Source organism: Stegodyphus dumicola, chromosome X2 (genome assembly GCF_044657685.1).
Source record: "Stegodyphus dumicola isolate Sdum_Otavi_A_Nest chromosome X2, ASM4465768v1".
Lineage (NCBI taxonomy): Eukaryota > Metazoa > Arthropoda > Arachnida > Araneae > Eresidae > Stegodyphus > Stegodyphus dumicola.
Genome location: NC_140781.1, coordinates 37,300,809 through 37,324,078, shown reverse-complemented (window position 1 = coordinate 37,324,078; position 23,270 = coordinate 37,300,809). Strand labels below are relative to the sequence as shown.

The 23,270-nt window shown below is 32.0% G+C and overlaps 1 protein-coding gene across 1 annotated transcript in view; it reads right to left on the bottom strand.

The window, feature by feature from the left end:
• The window catches only part of LOC118186144 (eukaryotic translation initiation factor 4H-like), a 68,737-nt gene that overhangs the window by 4,493 nt on the left and 40,974 nt on the right, over positions 1 to 23,270 (bottom strand). Inside the window, exons 4-6 of the mRNA XM_035356186.2 lie at positions 13,700 to 13,764; positions 13,102 to 13,192; positions 10,009 to 10,206 (exon numbers count right to left, since the gene is read on the bottom strand). Of these exons, the coding sequence (XP_035212077.1) occupies positions 10,009 to 10,206; positions 13,102 to 13,192; positions 13,700 to 13,764 (354 nt within the window). The remainder of the gene's footprint in view (positions 1 to 10,008; positions 10,207 to 13,101; positions 13,193 to 13,699; positions 13,765 to 23,270) is intronic.

Here is a 23,270-nt window from a genome sequence, read left to right as displayed (position 1 = left end):
CTCTGCTTTGATTCAATATTCGTACGCATCTAGTTTCGCCTTTCCACATAAGTCCCATCTACTTCGCCTCGATGTGAAACAATGCATTTCACAATCTCTGGCATGATCTACGCATCTAGTTTCGCCTTTCCACATAAGTCCCACCTACTTCGCCTTGATGTGAAACAATGCATTTCACAATCTCTGGCATGATAAAGTTTTTTTACAAAGAAAAGAGGAAGAGAGAGAGCATGTCCTCTGTTTACCCCCCCCCCACACACACAGACATTCGCCGGTCATGATTTCTCAACGGTTCTGCATTGATCTCAGAAACAGCCCGGGTGACATTCAAAAAAGCGGAATTCCACGGAAAACTTTCATGCCTGTACATACTTTCCTTCTTTTGTTCAAAGCCTATAAAAAGTCAACTTTTATGACTGAAATACACTTTTTTGAAATCTTACATTATGATGAAAACAGGTTTTTGATTTTTAAGGTGATGAAAAATGACTTTTTATATTGTTTGGCTTTCGAACTGTGAACTGCATGTTTTATGTGCTCCACTATTCAAAATTTTCACATATCTGGCGTTAATCCATTCGCAAAGGGTACCTCTGTTACCAAAGCGTTCTCTTGGGACGACACGTTAACCGGATGCGTCGTCCTGTAGGGATGGGCAATTTACGCTGCTAAGCCTAACTTTGGAAAAAAATTCGTATAAATGAAATTTGTCATCCAATTTTGGGTACATTATGAGAAGAACATTCAGGTAGTCTTCAGAATTAAATTCAAGCCTTTAATATTATATTTTCCTTAAAAATTTTATAAAATACTCACTCTAGAATAATATAATTTTCCCCTTATCCCACAAATAAATATATACGGAAAAATATCCAAACAATTGCAGATTTTATTTAACACAACACACAATTAAATTTTAAAATATTAAACCTGTCTTTCATAAAAATTCAATGAGCAAACAATGAAAAGTAAGCAATCTTTCAAAATGAGACAGTGTATGATATTCTTTGAAACATGGGTGTATGCAAAGTCCAACATTGCATTAGTCACAGGAATATAATATCTGCTGCTATTTTCCTCAGCAAATTTGACTCATTTAGCATTTGTAATGTTCTACGGTCAGATAGTGCTTTGGTTTTGCCATTTAAAAAAAAAAAAAAAAACACTTTCGCTAAGCAATACAAAATATTTGTCTCAATGCCGGAAAACTCAAAACAGTAACATAAAAGTCTTTAATGATAGAACATCTACTCCACTATCACCGATAAAAAATTAAAATAAAAATAAGAAAAATTAATAAATTAAATTAAAAGTATTCCAGAGCATCTAGAACATGTTCATTTGTTTATGTAAAATGACGCAGTAAGAGCCATTACATTACTCAACACTAACGAATTAGCGATTGTGTATATTCTACGTTTAGATACTGCTTTCGTTTGCCAATAAAAGAGATACGTTTCGCCGACGATTAAAAATATTCATCTCAAAGCATGAAAAATCTAAGAGTAATAAAAAAAAAGGAAAATATAAGAGTAATTAAAAAAAATCTCTAATGACAGAACGTCTATCCCACTATATCGCAAAAATAAAAATAAAAAGTACCCCAATGCAGTGAGAGCATGTGCATTTGTTTATATCAAATGACGCAGTTAAAGAGACATTACATTGCTCAACACCCACCCACGAATCTCACTCTCATTATGAAACAAAATATACTAAAAATAAAAATCATTGCATAGGAATGAAGGTAAACATACTTAACTTTCGATACATTTCCCCATAACAAGCACACAGCTACGTCTAGTGGCCAAAAAAAAATATTAATTAAATGTTCTATCTAAAAAGTCAAATGTGGTACGCTTGGTCGATAGAGTGAATTAAATGGAGATTCAAATATGACACACCCGGCCATGAGGTTAAGTTCGCTGCTGATGCACATATGACATGCCCGTACTGAACGGGTTAAGGATTTCCCAAGCTTTCAAATAGTGGCGTATTTACCACATATATGTTTGTAAAACATGCTTTAAAAGTGGTACTATATGATAGACACATACAATTACAGGCAAATACCCAGGTAGAATGAACTGTCTTCCAGGAAATACAGATTGAACATCTAAGTGATAATTTTACCATATACTACATGACTTTTTACATCTTTCTTTAGCTTTTCCCAGTTTTAACTTGACATTTTCATCAAGATTATTTTACTTGTGAATCAAATTTTCATCGTCAATTCTTGGTGTATATATATATATATATATATATATGTAAAATATAAAAAAAAATACGATGGCTTTGCTCTTTGCAAACCAGCAACCTTTAATTAATTTTCTCTATATGAACTTCACTAGATATTGAAAATATTTTATCATGGGATTTCACTGAAATTTCTCCAAATTTATCACCAATTTTGTTAAAAATTTTCAACGGTAAAACGTTAATTTGCGATCCCGTATTAATAACACTGGGAATTTTCTCCTGTCCAATTTGGACATTCACTTTAAAGTAATATAATTTTTTAACTTCTCTTTAAGAAACCGTGTTATAATTAATAGCAGGTAATTGTGGATATCGAATTGGCCGATACGCATACTGTAGAGGTCAGTATTGCACTTGTTGATAATTAAAAAGGTCTCACACTACGAAAACTTTGATCAGGAGTGGCTTGCACTGGTCTGGGATAATAGCACTTCGGAACAGTTTGCCTTGGAGAAACAAATTGGTAATTACTATTTCCTAGACCATCCAACAGCATCTGAACTGGTAACAAGTTTCCTAGCAAGAGTAATCCAGTCTTTTGGTGTGTCTATTTTTTTGTACTGTTAACAGCATTCTTTGAGACTCGGGAAGTCCTTCCGTAAGTGCTTCCACCATTGTGTTAGTCTGTTAGTTTTAAGCTGGCTCCTAATTTCAACTTATTATGAAAATAAACATCAATATTATTAAATTGCTCGTATTTTAAAGACACAAAATCACTAAAAGTAACAGATTCCGATGTTGTGAAGTATGTCTCGAAAATATCCTTTATGTTCCAGTCTTTATCTAAACACAATCACGTAAATAGAGGGCTAAAGCCTCTCCTCTCATACACTCTGAGAAAACAAATTTCTTTTCTTTTTCTGGAATGTTCTTTGTGGCACATTTCTCTTCAAACAATAGAAGATATTTGTCTACTGGAAAATTTGTACTTGTGCTGTCAAAAACAGGGAACTGAAATTTCACTGTAGCCACAATTGCTACGGATTCCTGCTTATCAGTTGACATTTTTGCAGTTTTTGAGCGTGTTAGCGTTCCAGTCACAAAATCTTGAATTTAAGAGTTTGCATACACATCAATTTGAACACTAAAATCAATCACTCTAGAAGCACTTGATAAAACGCATAACTTTGGAGGCGAGGTAAAACACTTAAGCATCGCCGGAAAAGAAGCAAAAGCATAAGACGATCACACACTGTCCTTGACCCACTGTTGAATTTAGAAGCGCGTTAGAAATAAATCCAGGAGCTTTTTTCCCACGTAGTGGATAAATCCTACCGGCTAATTAATAACTATCTCTGTTCAAAATTAAAATTAATTTTTTCAAAATTCTCTATTAAAAATCTTTCTGATTATGACTTGTAATACCTGATTTAGACTTAAACCCTAATTATGACAAGTTATTTTCCCGACTATGACAAATTATTCTCCTGATCTTGACCTTTTATATTTTTCACATAATTTGAATTATTTTGTAGCAAAAATTTTCTTCTTATTGTAGGATAATATTTGTTTCTAATTTACAAAATTATAAAAAAGACTTTAACTTGATTATACATGTTATCCGTCTTATAATTTTGATTTTATATGATCTTTAATTTTTCTAAAACCACCTTGAGGTAATGTACAATGCCAAAAACCAGTTACCTTGTATTAGGCAATGGAGGTTTTTCGATATTTGTACCTAGCACCAGGGTTCGTACACATTTCTGCACATGGAAATTAAGTACTTTTAAAGACTTTTAAGGACCATTAATGAAAAAAATTAAGGACTTATGACCAAATGGAAACTGACTAAATTCAATTAAAAATATTATTCTATGACTGAATTTCACTTTTGTAATACCATCCTAAAAATAAAATAGATCCCTAAGTAGTATGCATTATTACTAAACATGAATTAACTAACATAATTATTAATAAGTGTGAGAATAAAATAAATTTCATGCAGTTTATCAAGTAGCATTAAATATTTTACACTTGTAATAGTTGGACATATTTAAAAGAAGATAAGTGACATTTCCGTTTTACTGATAGTTAGCTTTATGCTTTCTTTTTTTTTAATGTCTAATTTTGTCACATACTTCGTCAGTCTAGAGGTTTAGCAAATATAGGGAGATTTTATGCCATACGGCATACGTTAAAATGGGAAGTGAGATCATAATCAGCATGAGTCATAACAAAAGACTGAATGTTGTCCCTATGCTGCTTGTCTAAAGAGAAACCTGCTGATTGGAACAAACCTGAAAGGCCTGATGTAGGCACAGTTGGCAAGTGTTGAAGTTAGTCAAGTTCTGCTTAATGCAGTTAATGTCATAGTTTTGTGTAGAGTTCCAGGGGTTGTAACCCAATTAATATACTTTAAGTTTCCAATAAGCCATTAAAGCGCCAGAGGTCATAAGTTGTTTTATATATAAGTCTCAGTAGATACAAAGCAGTTTTACTTGATGGTGTTGATGGTTATTTGATGGGTTCTCCACATAAAGGATTTGGCGATTGGATTCCCTAAAAACAACCCAATAGCCCTTTAAAAGGGGGAGTATATAAGGTATTTCTCCCACCTTCTTGGCAACCCTTCGTGGTGTAGTGGTTTGCACACTGGTAGAAGTATTCCAGAGAATTCGATTCCCGGCGAAGGCGTTGTTAATCTTTTATCTTTCCTGCTTTCAAAAATACCTAATGTCTCTACAAGCCTTCCCAAACATTTTGGCTAGTTTATATCGATTTTCTTCTCTTTACTTATTGATCTTTTCTGACAATAATTAGAAATTTGTCTCAATATGTAAACCAATGTTCTCGCTAGTTTCTGTGTGCTTTATCTCCTAACTTATCAACCTCTCCACAATGTACCTTTGAGGGTTTACTTGATAGTTAAATAGTCCCTCCCTGATAGACGTGAAGCAAATTATCACTGTATCTAAAAGTAACTACGATAGCAGACAAAGAACTTAGAACACAAAGGCATGTTCTGATGCTAACAAAGTCTATTACAGCTCACGGTGACGTAATCAAACAAGAACAGTCAAATTCAAACTAAAAATGTGAACTAGTGGTCAAAGATAATACAATTTAATTTTAATTTAATCTGCTCAGTAACTCTTTCATATGAGGAAACAGAAATGGGAAATTATAGTAAAGGCCAAAATGATAAACATTTAAGTAATTTACATAATAATAACTGCACATATCTTTGAAGAATAATTTTCCTTATGTATTCGGCTTCTTTCTTTGACGTGTTTCCTTATAATTTTAGAATTTTTGGATTTAATAAAGGATTTCTGTTATTCTCAAAAACACTAAATGCATTTAGAATGTACAGAAAAAGCAGCTAATTTAATTTTTTAGTTATATGAGCATTCAGAAGAAATATAAAATATAAATGGTAAAGGCCTGTTACACAGCAGATGTGGCAGAATTTTTAGAATTTAGTGACACACAGAACAACAAAATCTAGAAAAAACTTTTAGAATTTAGAGCAGGCATTGGAAGCAGAATTTAGATAGGCACTAGGCAGCAGAATTTAGGACACACAAAGATTGCATCAGGTGGGAAAAGGCATAGCACCAGCTCTGTGTACGATGCATTTAGACACATTACATGAATCTTTTAAATTGTAAGTTTTCAATTTCTCTATTAATAAAAAAAAACTCTTTCTATAATGCCTGCCCAAGTGATAAGATTAGAAGCATTTTTGATATTTTCCATGCTTTTGTCTAGTGAAAAGTAGAGAAAATAAAGTAAAGATAAACATGTTAAGAAAAAAGATTCTAGTATCAGGAGTAAAACATTCAAATATTATGTTTCCATTGTTCTTGCAGACATTCTCCAAATAGTAAGAAATTCATCGCAAACTTTCTGTAAAATGCATCCATTACGTGTTGCTATGTTGATACCATGGAGACATTTTTCATTTTGTCACTTATTTCTCGAATCTTCTAGAATCGTGGGTCTATAAATCTTGCCTTCAAATTCTTCTAAGCTTTCCATGCTGTAATTCTTCTAAGCTTTCCATGCTGTAATGTCAAAAATACTAAAGAAAAATTATCCCAAACAATTCTGTAACAGTAAAAAGCCAGTAACATTTTGAAAAAAAAAAGGGGGGGAGGAAAAATTGTAAAATTAATTTTATACAGAAAACTGATGCATATTCTCAGAATTTTGAATAATCTGAGACAATTACATGGGAAAAACGCTTATTATGAAAAAATTAAAAAGAAGACATTTTAATTAACTACATAGCTAATTTTGCTCTTGCTAAGAGCTGTTTTGTAAATTATGCTTTATAGCTATATACCTTTTTTATTTTTTAGATTTAAAATATTGTATAAGTTGCCAAAATGAAACTTTATAATATAACAGCGAAAAATAAAAAATGTTTTATTTTAATGTTATTTTTTAAATATAATTCTAATATATTACCATTATTTTAATGAAATTTATCAATGTTATGATGTTTTAAAAAAATCGCCGAAACATTCTCAGATCTCGGAATTAAAAATTTTCTATAGAAAATGATCTTCAAATTGTGAAAATGTTGACAAGTTGTCAAATTTAGAACCATTTAATAAAAGAATTCACAACCCCAAAAGCGAAAAGTTGTTTAAGAGCTCTTTATTAGAAAAAATGAATTTCAAAATGCTTATGTTTCACTTCTTGCTTAGAAACTCGAGTATCCCATCATTGATGTTAGAAATAGAAACAAATTATAACCCATGAACCCATTCAAAAGATAACCATATACGTCAGTGAATTGCCAAAAATATTCCTCCAAAATGCTAATTCACACTCAAAACGGCAGTTGTAAAAACGGAGAGAAATTTCAGATGATGAAAATTAAGTTCCTTCTACTGATTTTGGCCAAAATTAAGGACTTTTAAAGACCAAAAATCGATTTAAAAAAATTAAGGACTTTTAAGGACCGTACAAACCCTGTAGCACCCCCCAACCATCAGCAAGTAATCACGCTGATCTATTGGCCATAGTTTTAAAGTCAAAGTGTTCATGTTCTAGTGTATAATTGTATTATTTATATTGAATTGTTTATTGAATAATTATAATATTTTGTATTGAAGTGTAAAATATGTCAATCTTTAATTGGCTATGATGAGAGGAAAAAATGCACATAATTTATTATTCATAAATTGTATAATCTATTTCTTTTCCAAGTTTTATCTGAAGGAAGAAAAATTTTAAATATTTTCTAATCAAAGCTTACTATTATAAAAACATATTCAGCAAAAAAAAAAAAAAAAAAAAAAAAAAAAAAAAAAAAAAAAGCATCATATTTGTGAACTATCAACATGCATCATATTTGTGGACTATCTGGCATTTAGATATTTTACCAGATATTTTCATTCTATTCGAACTCTTTTTATGAAAAGGACTTTCAAAAAACAAAATGGACATTTTTAACAAAATTGAGGACTTTTGTAATTATAACTTATTTATCAGTATTCCATATTTATTGTGTTTTAAAATTAGTCATATATTGTATGTTTATTTATAACTCATAGTTTTAATGTTCAAAATTTCATATGCTATAAAGTCAAAAATTTATATGAGAAAGTCATGAACTATGATAGGCCATAGTTAAAGCTTGTACGCTATGTCCTGGATGTTTTTCATGTCTTTTCTCATACTTTTGCTTTACTCCTGTACTAATGCTTTTCTTATCCCGGCCTCTCCTTTTTGACGGGGGGGGGGGGGAAGATGTAAAATATAAAAAAAAAATATGATGGCTTTGCTCTTTGCGAACCAGCAACCTTTAATTAATTTTCTGCAATTCAGGATCTTCCTCTAGACCAGTACCTTCCAGAACATTTGCGCTTATTACATAACCTCCTCATATAAATGCTGCGTTTTTCTACATTTTTCTAGAAGCTACTCTGTCACATAACCTTTCATATAAATGCCGAGTCATAAGTTCTCCTACACAGATGCCTTCTCGCCTTCATTCTGCTAACGCCTCCGCTATGCTCCTCTTTCTTTGTTAGAACGTTATAACGTACTAAAGTCAGTCGCATCTAATAACTCAATTACTGAATAAGTTATTTGAGTAACTTCATCTGGAAAAAATCATCTGCTCTAAAATAAAATAAAGATATGCTGTTAAAAGTGAAAAGTCCTGAGTCGTCATTTTTCTCCATGGTGCAATCATCTCAGCTTCGTCAACCATCTGCCAAAACGTAAAAAGGAATATCCTCACCATTCACCCACGATGTGTTGGAATAACTGAAAACATTATATATATACAGTTAAAAGTCGTTAATCCAGACTCGTCGGGACTTCGGCGATTCCGGATTATCGATCATCAGTTTAAATCTGGTAAGATGACATGCAGAAATTATAAAATTAAAAATATGAAACCGTAATTTATGAAATAAAGAACAATTATGATCTAAAGGATATCAAAATTTACAAACAAACAAAAAAAAAAAGCTTCATATTTATTTATTTACTTTATTAAACATTTCTTTCAATGTAAGTTGTTTAAGTTGCTTCACTTTTTATGTGATAATACATTCTCTTTAATTCTTTAAACAAACATAATTTCTTGTTTAGTTACAAAGTTCCGCTGTTCAAGTCCTATAATTGCTGTGTCCACCGACTAATTTGTCAATTGAAATTTTTTCGTTTTCAATAACCTCTCTCTCACTTTCTTCATCGGAAGTGAATTATAATGATGAGGAATTTGATTTAAATCATATCAAAGACGGAGCACATCGAGATGAAATACTACACTTAGTAAGGAATTATAAGCCAAATAAAATAAAAACATCTGCCCTGAAGATAAGGATAGTGCTGACAGATCAACTTCCAATTCATTGCGCGCCCGCTGCGGCATTAAAGATAAACAAAGTTTAGATAAACAAAGGATATGCCTTTATTATTTTTTGCAGCAATTCCACTTTTTGTTTAATGAACTTCGAAATATACTTTCGCTTTGTAGATCCTTTACATATTAATAAATATATATCAGAAATTCTAATTGACATAATCGAAAGTTTAAGCTTACTTTTATAAAATTGCTCTAACAGTCTGCAAAAAATAATAAGCCGGATCCAATTCGAAGATTAAGGAACAACGCAATCTGCAACATTAACTGAAATAGATAATTAGATAATTTTAGCTTAGCTTATACCGTTCGTTATACATTAAATGCGCACTCGTAAACGTATTTTGCGCACAAGCATATTCGCAGCCGTAAAGATCTTACGCGCATGCGTCGTGTAGCTTTGAGGTCTGGATTATGGGTGTCCGAATTAACGACTTTTGACTGTATATATATAGATATATATAAAGCCCTTGAACTTATGCTCTGACTAGTGTTTGGTAATGCTGCTTTTTGAATTGTAATTCCTTCCAGTATATAATTTTTCTCTCATTTCTTGTTGTTTTCTTAAATTTATGACATATTGAAAGGAAATATATTAACTATTGAAATGGAACTAAAAGCACTGAAACCATCTCATGATGGACAACCCATAAGTTGGATATATAGTGAACCAGATGTTGAGAAAAGTACAGGCCTTGTAGGAGATAAAAATGATTGAAAGAAAAGTAAATGAAAATTATTTTTAAATAAAGAAATAAAATAACTGGTAAATATCTACATACAAACTTTTTAATCTGATTTATGACACCTACATATGGTATTTTATTGATTAGCCAACTATTTATTTGTGTGGTTTACAATGTGGTCCCAGAGAGGTTGCAGGTTTACCGTAACAATAATAATAGTAATAATACCTGATGTTGGCTCCTTGAAGTCTGGAGATGTTTTCTGTTCTCTGTTTGGGGTCGATCTCATATAATTTCCAGATCCTCGCCCTCTGTCAGATTCCCTGTCGGTAAAGCCACCACGAAAGTTTCCAGTGCCACGGCCTCTGTTTCCTTCATTATATCTACCCCGACCTGAACCAAAACCAGGAGCACTTCGATCAAAACCTAACACAAATGGAATAAAAGATTATAATCAAAGATTCAATTCATACATTATGAAACCATTTACACTAAGAAAACTCAGCTTTCCCATGATAATAGCAAATAAATACTAATTACAAAAAGTTGAAAATTAGTATGTAGAAAATAAAGTACACCACATAAAGCTGTTACTGTGCATAAAAAGATTAAGAAAGTATTTACATTTAAGACAATACAGCTTGAAACTTAAAAGTGGCCAATTTCACGGCATCCTTGAGATAGTACTATTAATAAAGTGAAAGTGATGCCCCCTACCATTTATACAAATAAAACTTCTGCATGAAAACAACAGAAAAGTTCATCTTAGTCATATCACTTTTAAAATGTTAATTAATGAAAATGCAAAATATTTGGTCCAACAGGTTCGTTTTCTGCTAACTTTTCCAAGCAAATTTTCTATAGTCATGTCTGCTTAGTAAACTATGGATATTTTCAGTGCAATTAAAGCACAACAGCATGAAAACTTTCTAAATTCATACTACCAATTATTTGTACTAAGAAGCAAAATTCTCATCATAATTAAAAATACTAAAACACTGAATTCAACTCTATTAACTACACTAAATGCCTGCTAATATTTTGCTTCCAGAGGGAGACTTTTTATGAAAAGGGAGACTTATTTTCTAAGACAAAGATTAGGATGGGAAATACATGGAAGCATTACTCAACAAGTAACATTTTCACTAATATAAAATGCACAATAAGTATTAATTCTGCTTATCTGCTATACTCATGAAATGCTTCTTCTAGTTCCACCGTCTCTAATTAATTACAGTAGCAGACTAAAAATTCAAAAGTACAATCTGTACAATCTCTCAGATATTAACAGTGGAACAAAGTTGCAAAACTTCTGAGATAAAATCATCTCGTTTCGAAGCCCACCTCGAAAAATAAGTGGCACAATCATTACCTGCTAAAAAGATTGTGACAGTAAAAAAAAACCTTCTGGATTGAGGATCTAATCCTTTTTTTTTTTCGGAAGGGGGGACTGCACTAAGTACATGCGCATTTGATAAGTATAAAATGATAAAAAACAAAGACCCATATACCAAGTGGACAATGAAGCTACAAATTGCTTTTCTATGCAAAAGAAGAAGAAAAACGAATGCAAGCAGAAAACATAACATCTGCTGAGACGGACAATGTTTTAAATCCAGAAAAAAAAAAGGGATTTGGTTCATGATGATGATTTAAAGAACATTAAAAAAAAAAAAAAATTACAACAAAGGTTTGCCTTCAGATTAACTGATATAAAAGTAATGAAACTGATATAAAAGTAATAAACTGATACAATTTAACTGATTAACAATAAACTGAATAGTACTTAAGTGATATAAAAGTAATGAAAGTACACATTATTTAAAGAGGGGACTCAAACAAGAACATTCTGAAGTTTAATACAAACAATACTTGAGGTATTAGCTTGCATCCATTGATACTCTGCAAATAATTCATCTGCTGCTTTTGGTGATGAAATATATTTTCTACTGCAGCAAATTAATTAAACGGGACTTTCTTAAGTTTGTAGCATGTATCACTTAGTAGCTGCATTTAAAATCTCATGCAACAGATTGCTGTAATTCTCAAAAGCTTCTCTCTGCCTCCACATCCACTGTGAGAAATAAGAAGCAAAGGGACTTCCTTAAAACAAATTTCTAGTTCTTATTATAAAAGGCTGAAAATTGGTTTAGTTTTAAATGTAAAGTTTTATTGTTAGTCTCTGTACATCTTTTTTGTACAATTGCACGATAAGAACTGGAATATTAACAATTTGTCTAGACAAAATAAATACCATGGCTGTAAATAATGGATTTCTCTTGCTTTACCTCTTTGCAAGTTGATACATGATGGAAAATTAACAAGAAACAAATGAAGAATCACTGCACAAGACGAAAGGATTGCTAAAATAATGATGTAATGTAAAAATAGGCTTACTTTAATTGATCTGAAGTTGATGCCAAAATAAGAGGAGGAAAAACTGTTCTTACCTTAGTTTGCTTACACCATTTATTACAAACAAAGATGCAGGGGATAGAATTTTTTAACAAAATCTGGAACAGCTTTTAAAGATGCCAAACTGCTTGCAAGAAATTTTGGGTGACACTGTTGGCAATGTATTAGCAAGGACAGCATCTAAACACCCAGACTATTGTAAAACAGATATTTCAAAAACTTTTTACGTCATTTTAAGGTTATTTGACTGTGGCAATGTACCAGAGATATCTATGTCATTTTAAAGGCTTTTTATTTTGATTTATAAAAACATCAAAAATAAATTACTTTGTATGTACTTTATTTTATTACCATACCATATTACTACATTACACTTTCTTTTTACTTTTTCTAGCCTACAATCTAATGATTTCCTTCCCCCAATGACCTGAAACTAAAGTCTTCGAAGCCTCTGGTACTAAGCTGTGCAAATATTTGACTGTCTATTACAGAATTCCCCCGCTCAATGTACACACACACATTAAAAATTTTAAAACAATTCATAATTAGTATTTACATGGCATTTGCTCTAACAAAAAGCCAATTAATTTATTACTTGAAACAATTAAAATAGAAGCTAATAATATGTAATTTTTTTTACAATCATCTACAAAATATCACCTAAACAAATATAACACATCAAATAATACTATACACAATGCACATAAGGCAAACATAAGGTAACGCAATATTTAAACGCGTTCTCATGGTGAATTTTTACAGACACGTCACATAATTCAGTGGACTCTGATACAGTAGGATCTACGTCTTGAATGTAAAACCACCAATGAGCCCTAAATTAAAAAGGATTGCATGAAAGATGTGTGCATACTTGTAAGCATGCCTGTATTTTATAAAAATAAATACCTTGTCCTCCTCCTCTCCCACCTCTAAATCCACCTTTATCTCCTCTCCTGCCATCAGCTATGTCGACTCTTATAGAACGTCCTTCTGCCTCCTACATCAAATACAAACACGCATTATTATTAAAGAACTTGTAACTAATTTATTTTCACAGGCACTCCTTACAAAATAACCAGTGGTGAAACTTTAGCAAGCAGCAGCATAAATTTATAGTAGTACTATCCCACAAAAATTTGAAAGAAGCTGCATATCTTCTATTACCCTACATCCCACATAAAAAAAAAAAAAAAAAAAAAAAAAAAAAAACATCTAATTTAGAAATGTTGATTACCAGCACAAAATCAGCACACTCATGAAAAATAGTTTCACAATTTAAATAAACAGAGTTTTAACAACATTTTTAGCTGTTTCTGAGGATCAAATTCTGTACTATCAAGCATTTAATACAATGATTAGTTTATTTCATTCCTATGTACTGTAATCAGCAGCATACTTGCAGTGTTTAGACCACAGGTTACCTAAATTTATAATCAATAAATAGCTTACTAATAACATAGATTCCTTGTGATGTATTAAATTGAGCATTAATATATTCACTTACAGCACCATCTAATTCAAGACCACGCTTTAAGGATTCTAAGTCATCAAATTCAACATAACAGTAACCTATAAATAAAGACAAAACACATTACTTATTTATCCTGCGTGCCAGAAAATAAATATAAAAAAAATGTAAGCACAGTAAATACATCATTCAAAATATTTAAATAAAACTATTTTTATCAGTAGCAGAAGTACAATGGTAGTAAGTGCCACTGCATTCTTTAACACTTCCAGCAGTCAAGTTTTGCCCTAAACTTTCAAACAGGCCATGAGTAAATGGTATTTTCTTGGTTATAAATTGGAAATGACCTTCTTTTGTACCCTGACTGTTTTTTTTCCAATATTTTTATTAATTTAATTGCATACATTCAAAGACATGCGTCTGTGTACTTAAGTGTATTAAGACAAATATTTTTGCGAAGATGGATAGGATATATCATATAAGTATAGTTTCTTGCATGATGAAGGTGAAATTCAGTCCACTATATTTTCATAACCAGGTAATGTTTAGATAACTATATGATAAAATGTGGATGAAATTTAATCAGCTATAAATTTATCATAATAATGTTTATGCAACCAGGTATTACAGAGAGCTGCCATGCTTTCATCATAACAATGTTTGCACAATTACACATTTCAAAGTTAATACATTCATATACAGTGAAGGTGACAGTCACCCTCTTATACTTTTATTGTATGATCATGTTTACATGACCAGGTATTTCACAATTAAATCAGCAAAATTCCACCTGCTTTTGATGCTCATTAAAAAAACTCATATTCATTTTATACGCAGCTGGGCTTCAGTTAAAAAATTATTCACAATGGATTCCTTTAGATTCAAAAAGTGAGAAGACAAAATAGACAGTGCAATCTACTAAAAATGACAGAAAACTGCATAATATTCATCTAATAAAAGTCATACTGAGAACTGAAATCGGGGGGGGGGATTTAATAAATTACATATGATGAATATTCATGTTTTATGAACAATTTTCATAACAGGAAAAACAGCAGCTTCGGATTAAGAATAAGTGGCAGATGACTAATTTTGCTGTCCAGATTTAACACTTTTATGTCAAATTAATGTTCTGTTAACTGGTTACAAAAATTAAACATCATTAGCATACAGCAGACCAAATGTCAATTTTACATAGCAGATGTTACTACTGCAAACAGGAACAATACAAACAATTCACACATTAAGTATATAGGAGAGATCAAAGTGTCTAAACACCTCCAATTAAATTTTAGCTCTTCAGCAGTTTAAAATTTTATCAAAATTTCTAAAATTTTCTTATGTTAGCAATGTCTGCAGGATGATACTCAAATCTTCTGTACAAATACTAAGGAGAAGCGGAAAACACAAGAACAAAGTGCGCATCACGAGAAAAGGGCACTACCATTCTATTTCTAACAAATATAAATACTGAATATTAACATTTACCTTTTGCATCTGGATGTTGCACATTGGTTTTTACAGAAAACTATAGAATAAATGGAATTTCAGCTTACATTCTCTTTGCAGGTGAAATTTCTTTAATATTGGAGCAAACTGTTATTATACATATTGTTTTTACATGTTTATATACTGAATTTATACATAAAATACACAGTAAAAATTAAAGAAACTGCACCATGCATAAAAGAATGATGCAGTTTCAAAAGTTAATAAATTTCTCATCTCACAAACAAGGGCATAACAAACACCATCAATTCAGCACTATCAATAATATAATATAATATAATAAAACATGTGAAGAGTCTCGATTCGTAATTTCACTTCAGCACTAAATAAAATGCCTCGTTATTGAAGAAACAATTATTTCAGCACAAATTTGTATGATCGAGAATTTGGCTTCAATCCGTATCTGCTTGGTATATATCTCAAACCGAAACATTCTACATAGATACATCGTTGATTTTATACCTACTAATAATTTGTATCCCTGATGCCAACCTGGTAAATCATTATTTATTATATTTTGCTTTAATCATTGCAGGCTTATCAACACATGACAACTTGAGTAATGACACCTAAACAATTTTTTATCACAGTAATTGAATCATAAAGAGTGTGGTAACTTTTTACGTTGACATTACCCTTGGAGATGATTACAGAATTAAGTTAAATGCACAAGAAATGTTGATGAGGAAAAATTTAACAAAAATCTCTTTCCATATGCTAAAAATAGACAATGCATAGTGTTAATATCACATCAAGTAATCAAGTTCGGTTTTACTGCCCTGAACCTTATACAGACAAATCAGGTGTGCAAAATGAACGATTACCTGGTCAACCACATGCATCTGACGGATAACAATGTTTGTTACAGCTTCAATGTAAGGTTATTTGAATCTAGTAAAACATATGAGAACTATCTGCCTTAGGACAGAGATGAATTTGTGGAGGATTTTTTAAAGGGAACTGGCTTATGTTTATGTTATACACAGGGAAACCGTGACAACCAGTCTGCTCGCTTGAGTTCAAACCCAAATTGAAGTACCAGCATTTAGAGGTCTTAACCACTCAGCCACTGGTGAGACACTTTAAGATTATCGTCATATTCAACTGTTATTTAATATGGAAGTCAGTTTACCAGTTGCCAAGTAGATTAGACTTATGAATACTGGTAGTTTAACTTAGGTTAAAAGCAAGAACAGGCTTGCTGCATAGGTTTATGCATATGAGGCCATTTCCCTTAGAGTATCCTCCACAAAGGTATTCCTTCCCTTAGTTCTTATATGCTTATATCAATTAGGCTAACACACCCAACATCTAAGTGAGCAGTGTGAATAATACTGTTCTGAACTGGGACACCAGAAGACTTATTCATGCTGAGCTTAACCTGCTCACAAACAATCACAAAGCCATGAGGTTGGAATTGTCCATCATGCACTATGTTTTTACAGGGAAAGAAACAGATGCATCACGTGATACCTCAGACAAAACAAGAATCAATGTTATGACAATATGCACAGTCACCCCTTCCAAAAAAATTCAAACAACCCCATCTGCAAAGAAAGTTATGATAATGGATTTTTGGAGATTACAGGGTTCGTACACATTTCCTTACATGAAAATTAAGGACTTTTAAGGACCATCAAAGAAAAAATTAAGGACCTATCAGCAAACAAACAAACAAACAAAAAAAAAAAAAAAAACACGAATAGAATAAAGCAATTATCCATACAACCGACTTCACGCTTGTAATTTCACTTTAAGAAACTAACAGAAGTGTGTATTATGCACTATTATTAAATTCACTTTAATACTTACCATAAAACAATTTTGAAAATTAAACTAACTCCCTACAAGTTATGAAGTAGATAACATTAAATTAGGAACACAATTTCTTTAAAAACATGTATAAGTGTATTTTACACAAATAACAGTCACTATAAAATAGTGATTACATGATTATTATTTAACTTATTTGATATCTATTTAAACACAGTCAACTACTATTATAATCACAATGTAAGAATATTTTGCAGATTAAAATAACTGATTTGTAAATATACAATTTATTTCCTTGGTTTTTTGAAAGATACTAGAATAATAAATTTTACAATAACATCTAATTTATTTATGTCTATTTCCTTTTCTTTAACTATTCTTCTAAGTTCATTTGCTTTGATAAACAAATCAATGTTCATGCTGGTCTCAACTTCATCTACTAAAGCATATACTTCTTCATTAATATCTTTAATGTCCCTTTGAAGAAATTTTTTCTTCTGCTTCATATAATCAATTTCTTCCTCAATATTTCTTTTCCTCTTTGAATTTTCAGATTTAGTTAAAGATTTTTGTTCTTCTAAATACTGCATATATTTAGACCTTGCAGAAGCTGCTGCTGATCTCATTTCTTTATTACTTTCAATATTAAGAACACCTCCAGAAAATTTTATGTAATCAAATACTGTGTGTTGAAAAATGTATGATGAGTCACTTAAATTTTCAATTTCAATTGCTTTATTTACAGAGAAGCCCCTTTCCACAGAGGCCTGTCCATGTGACAAGATAAGAATCATTTTCACTATTTTCCATACTTTTGAATAGTGAAAATCATGAAAATAAGAAGTGAGAAATGTGTCAAGAGAAAGATTTTGAGGATCAAAAGTAGAAAATTCATGTAAATTTGTCTTAACTACTTTGTCTAGAAACTCACCAAACTGCAGCAGAATTTCATCCCAATCATCTTGCAAAACACATTTATTCTGCATTAATACCGTTAAAAGTATTTTCATTTTGTTCTGGGCTTTTTCTGGACTTTTTAACCATCAATCGCGGGTCTATACAAGATGCATTTCGAATAAGAGAATAATTTATTGGACATTTAGACATTAAGTGTTGTACCATTGTTAAGATACATTGTTGACCTTCTTGTTTCAAAGCAAAACTTTCAGCTTGTGAAATGTCCTTCTTGCGGCATTTATCATTCATTAACTGCTCAGCAATGAATCCCAAATAAACTTTACTTTTATCATTATAACAATTTGGATCATTATAATTAAATTTATAAAGATTTTCTGCTTTAGTTATTTTTGAATATTCTAGTTTCAAAATTTTAAAGTGCTGAAGGCAATCATTTACAAGTTTTAAGATATCTTCAGCAAAAAAGAAAATAAGTGGTTTATCACTTTGATAATGTTCAAGGAAAGGCAATAATATTTTCGACAGAGAGAGAAAAAAATTTAATTTTATAAGAAATGTTTTATCTTTAGGGACCTCCAAAATATTTGAGAAGGATTTCGATGAATTTTTTTTAAACTTCCCCATTTCAACTTCTTTAATGTACAGTATCAAGTCATCCTATATTTCAATGGCTCTTTCAACTGCTGGGACATTTTGCAACCATCGGTAAAAGCAGAATTTCACAGGTAGCTTTTTTAAGCCAGATATACTTAAAAAAATCTTCACGTCTTGCAGGAGAATCTTTAAAAATCCAATCTAAGGAGGATAAGAATGATGGAATGTCCCAGCCAGTGGATGACATCCTATGCTTGAAAGCATTGTTAAGAATGTGTAAACCACATGTCCCTAACGTCAAGCATTGAATGTTATATTCCTTTGTCAAGTCCTGTTGCAATAAATCATAAAATTTCCAGTTTACTGCAGGGCCCATCCATCGACATTTGTAAGAGTTTTGACAAGTCTAGTTTTTCAACACATTCATAAAATTTGGATGAAATAATTTCACTTGTTGCATGCCCTATAAATGCAGAAGTAAGGTACTGAGTTCTGACCTTATTTTCGTGATGCCAGTACCTCACATAAATATCTAGTTGCTTCTTTTGATTTGTCAGATTAAAAGTCTCTAGTAATGTAAAAAACTCAGCATTTTTACAATGCTTTAGTAACAAAGTTTTAAAATAAGGGCCAAGACCAAAATAACAGATATAAGCACATTTCTTTTCACCACATGAAAACTATTTTGCAATGGAACTATCCAGGAACATTTTAGTGAATAACGGCCCAATATCATCGCACGATTTAAAAGAATAGTGGCTTCTGATGCAATTAAAAGCCCACAATATTTCTGCATCTGTAACTTCAGATTTGAAAAGAAAAGAATTGATTTTATTATTTTCTACACTTATTGATGTTGAATTAGCAGTTACATCTTTTCCTGAAGTAGATGGTTGTTCTAACTTCATGATACTGACAAAATTCATGATACTGTTAGAAGAAACTCTGCAGTTGAGAAGGGAAAGATGTTTTGCAGCTAAAAGGGGCATTACATGCAAGGCATTAGTAAAATTAAGTATCGCATATACATGTATATAAAGAAATCTATATATATAATAAGAAATGTATACTGAAAATATACATTTTTACTATATATATATATATATATATATATATATATATATATAGTACAAATTCCAAGATCAGGACATCCAATATCTGGAATGATCTAAAATCCGGACCTCAAAGCCAACACCAACCAATTTTTTAGGGCTTTTTTGGAGGGAAGGGGTATGCTTTACGCATGCACATTAAATTTTTTTTCCTCATCATAAAAAAACATGTCGGAAATTCCGATTCTTAATCTCAGTTTGGCGCTAAATAAAATATCTCATTATTGAAGAAATAATTATTTTAGCATAAATTTGTGTGATTAGTAACTTGACTCCATAGCTGCATATCTACTTGGCATAATCTCATACCGAAACATTTATTAATTTTACAGCAACTAATATTTTATATCCTTGATGCCGAAATCGCGAATCATTATTTACTGTATTTTGCTTTCATCACCGCATGTTTATCAACGGATGACAACTTGAGTGATGAATCATGCAGCAACGCCAAATAACAGAGTATTTTCCGATTACAGATTTAAGTTTAATGCGCTAAAATGTTGACAAGGGGAGATTTAACAGAAATTTCTTTCCTTATGGTAAAAATAGATTTTGTTAATGATACTCGTAGGACAAATGATTATATTTAGTGCTATTTGACTTAAGAATAACTGATTTGTTATTCACATAAAGCCAGAACCAGCGCCAGAGCTCGCATGGCCGCACCAGGCGGCAGAATTTAGGGAAGTTAAACAGAAGTTTTTCATTGCGATGACAATGCCCCAATCATCAATCAATTAACGGAGGGCGAAATCTGTAGTATGGTTCTAAATCCAGAAAATACAGATACCGATAGTGAAGAAAGTAACAGAGAGGTTAATGAACGAGAAAAAATTTTTATTGACAAGTTATTCGGAATTCTCGACACAGCAATTACAGGACTTGAACAATGGAACTTAATAATTCAACAAGAAATTATATGTCTATAGTATTAGTCTAAAGTATCAGCAGAGAAAACAAATCAAACACCTCACATTGAAAGAAATGTTTAATAAAGTAAACATATAAATATTAAGCTCTTTTCTTTTGTAAATTTTGATAACCTTTAAATCATAAATGCTTCATTATTTCATAAATCACGATTTCATATTTTCAATTTTATAATTTCTACGTGCCATCTTACTAGATTTAAAATGATCTTATATCCGTAAAAATCTCAAATCTGGGATCGCCGAAGTCCCGACCTCGGACTCTGTACTGTATAAATATATATATATATATATATATATATATATATAATACGGAATGTATATTTTCAGTTAAACTTCTACCCAATAACTTTAGTAATTCATGAAAGTTAATTTTGTGTCTAGTTAATTCAGGAAAATTAGTTTCAATTAGTTGTTTTCAGCTTTAAAAATATTAAAATTTTTTAATTAGTTAGTTGTTTTCAACTAATAATTGTATCGCCATTAGCAAAAATAATGCATTACTATCAACAGCATAGGATTAAACCAAATACTTAATTGTCTATTGAAGCTTCAAAACGCATTTCCGAACTTCACTTTTTCTCGGCTAGCGTTACTGAATTTGCCCTTGGCGACCTAAAATCGAAATGGAGCCAACAGATTTCCCGCGAAATCGATAACAGACCCTCTGCAGGAATAAACTCATAATCCCGATATCCCATACATATAGTATGTGCAAAAGAGAATAAACTCTGTAGAAGGTGATAAAAAATTAATTTATGGCTTAATTGAAACAAACACAGAAATTAAGCTAAGCAAAACCGTGTAAAAACAAATTGAAATGATAAAACGAAACTTAATTTTCATGTGAATTTTCAGCGCTGATTCTCCCATTATAGAAATTTCAATTTGTTTCAGACAAAGACCACATTTAGCTTTATAAGGATTGTCATCCATCAATATCCAGTCTTTGTAGTCAGCTTGATGAAGCCACGGTTTATTGAAAATGCACTTTCCAGGCATCTCGCTCCTATTGGCGTCGGAAGGGTTGTGGCCTTCCAGGTTGGGATTGCTCTAATTTTGGCAAATATTTTCAGAATCCCTCCCCCTTTTTTTTCTCGAGCACCTTCATCATCACTTTCGCCTCTTAAAGAACTCCCGGCTTCACGCTTTCTGCCTAAATTTATGGATAACACACACCTGTTTCGAAAGATTGGGTGAATAGCCAATCAGACACCGATACTTTCGTTCGGGTAGCTAATTGTTTATTTTTATCGTTTGCAATGCTAATCTGCCAACAGATTGGTTCAGAGCCATGCAATTTTAATTCCATATTCATGAGAAATTGCAATTCACACATAGAATGCCAATCATTAGAAATGTCAAATGAGCAAAATTAAGGACCGTTTATTCATTTTGGCCAAAATTAAGGACTTTTAAGGACCAAAAACCATTTTTGAAAAAATTAAGGATCGTACGAACCCTGGATTATTAGATGTTACTGGTTGATTTTCCGACCCAGAAAGTGACAGTGAATGCTGCCATTAATGTGACACAAGAGATGGGTGCACAAAGCCATCCGCATAAAACAAGACCTTTTAAATGGCATCATCCTGCTGCATGATAGCAACAAACCAGATTAAGTACCCCCCTTTACATACGATGTGTTATAGCACAAGCGGTAATCCTTAGTAAAAGGTGAAAGATTAACTCTCACGAAGATTATTTTTCTACAGCCCAGACCTTGCACCCAATAATTTTCATCTCTCCTGACCAAGCCATCAAGACATGACTTTATGGATTTGACACGGATTCCTTCTATGCGAACATCAAAGCTTTGATGTAGCAGTGGAAAAAATGCTTGGACATATGAGGTGACAACATTGAGAAGTAATATTTACAACTACCTTATCAATGTATATTTGCCTCTGGAATAAAGTTTGTCTCTAAGAATAGTTACCGACTTTCTGAACTGCTACCATATACGATTTTAGAAATTGAAAACTTTTTTAACAGAATTTTTTTTTAATTTACTAATTTTTATCTATGCATTCTATTGCACTGACAAATAATTTAACTCCTTCCTTTCGTGTATCTACTCTCAGCCACCAAAATATTTCTACCATTCCAGTCATATGTCTGCTGTCAGCCACCATAGCAAAGAACCATACTGATCTCGTATTATATTGAAGCGAAAATCGCTCTTTTCAACCGAGCTCCTCATAGCTTAGCAGAGAAGGCACAGGACTCGAAACCTGAAAGTACTGGGTTCGAAACCCATCAACGGCAAGATGCCCGATAATTGGTTTTTATGTAAATATCCTTGTTGTTAATGTTATCTTATTTATGTAAATTTCCTTCTTATTCTTCCAGAACATTCCAAGTCTGGAATGTTTCAGCATGTTCACCAGCTGTATATAAGTAGCTCTTCATTCAGTTCTAGTTAATAAAAAGTTTTGAGTTTAGACTTGTACTTGTCTGTTCATTTGTAGGATCCCCTCATCTACGTGACAGTTTGGTGGAGGCGCCGGGTATTTCTCAGTTACTACGGCAGTGTTACGCCGAAGCCTACGGATTCGAGGACTTCCTCCTGAGTTTGGGCTCTTAGAGGATTCGCGTAAAAGATCGAGAAAGATGGTTGATGAGAAGGAATCCGAGCAGAATTCTCCAGCAGCCAGTTCCGCTTCAAGTAATATCGCACCAATACCGATCCTGACGTACCAACTACCCAGAAGCCCGTGTATATTCAGCGGGGATAGCCAAGAAGACACTAATAGATGGCTCAAGGAC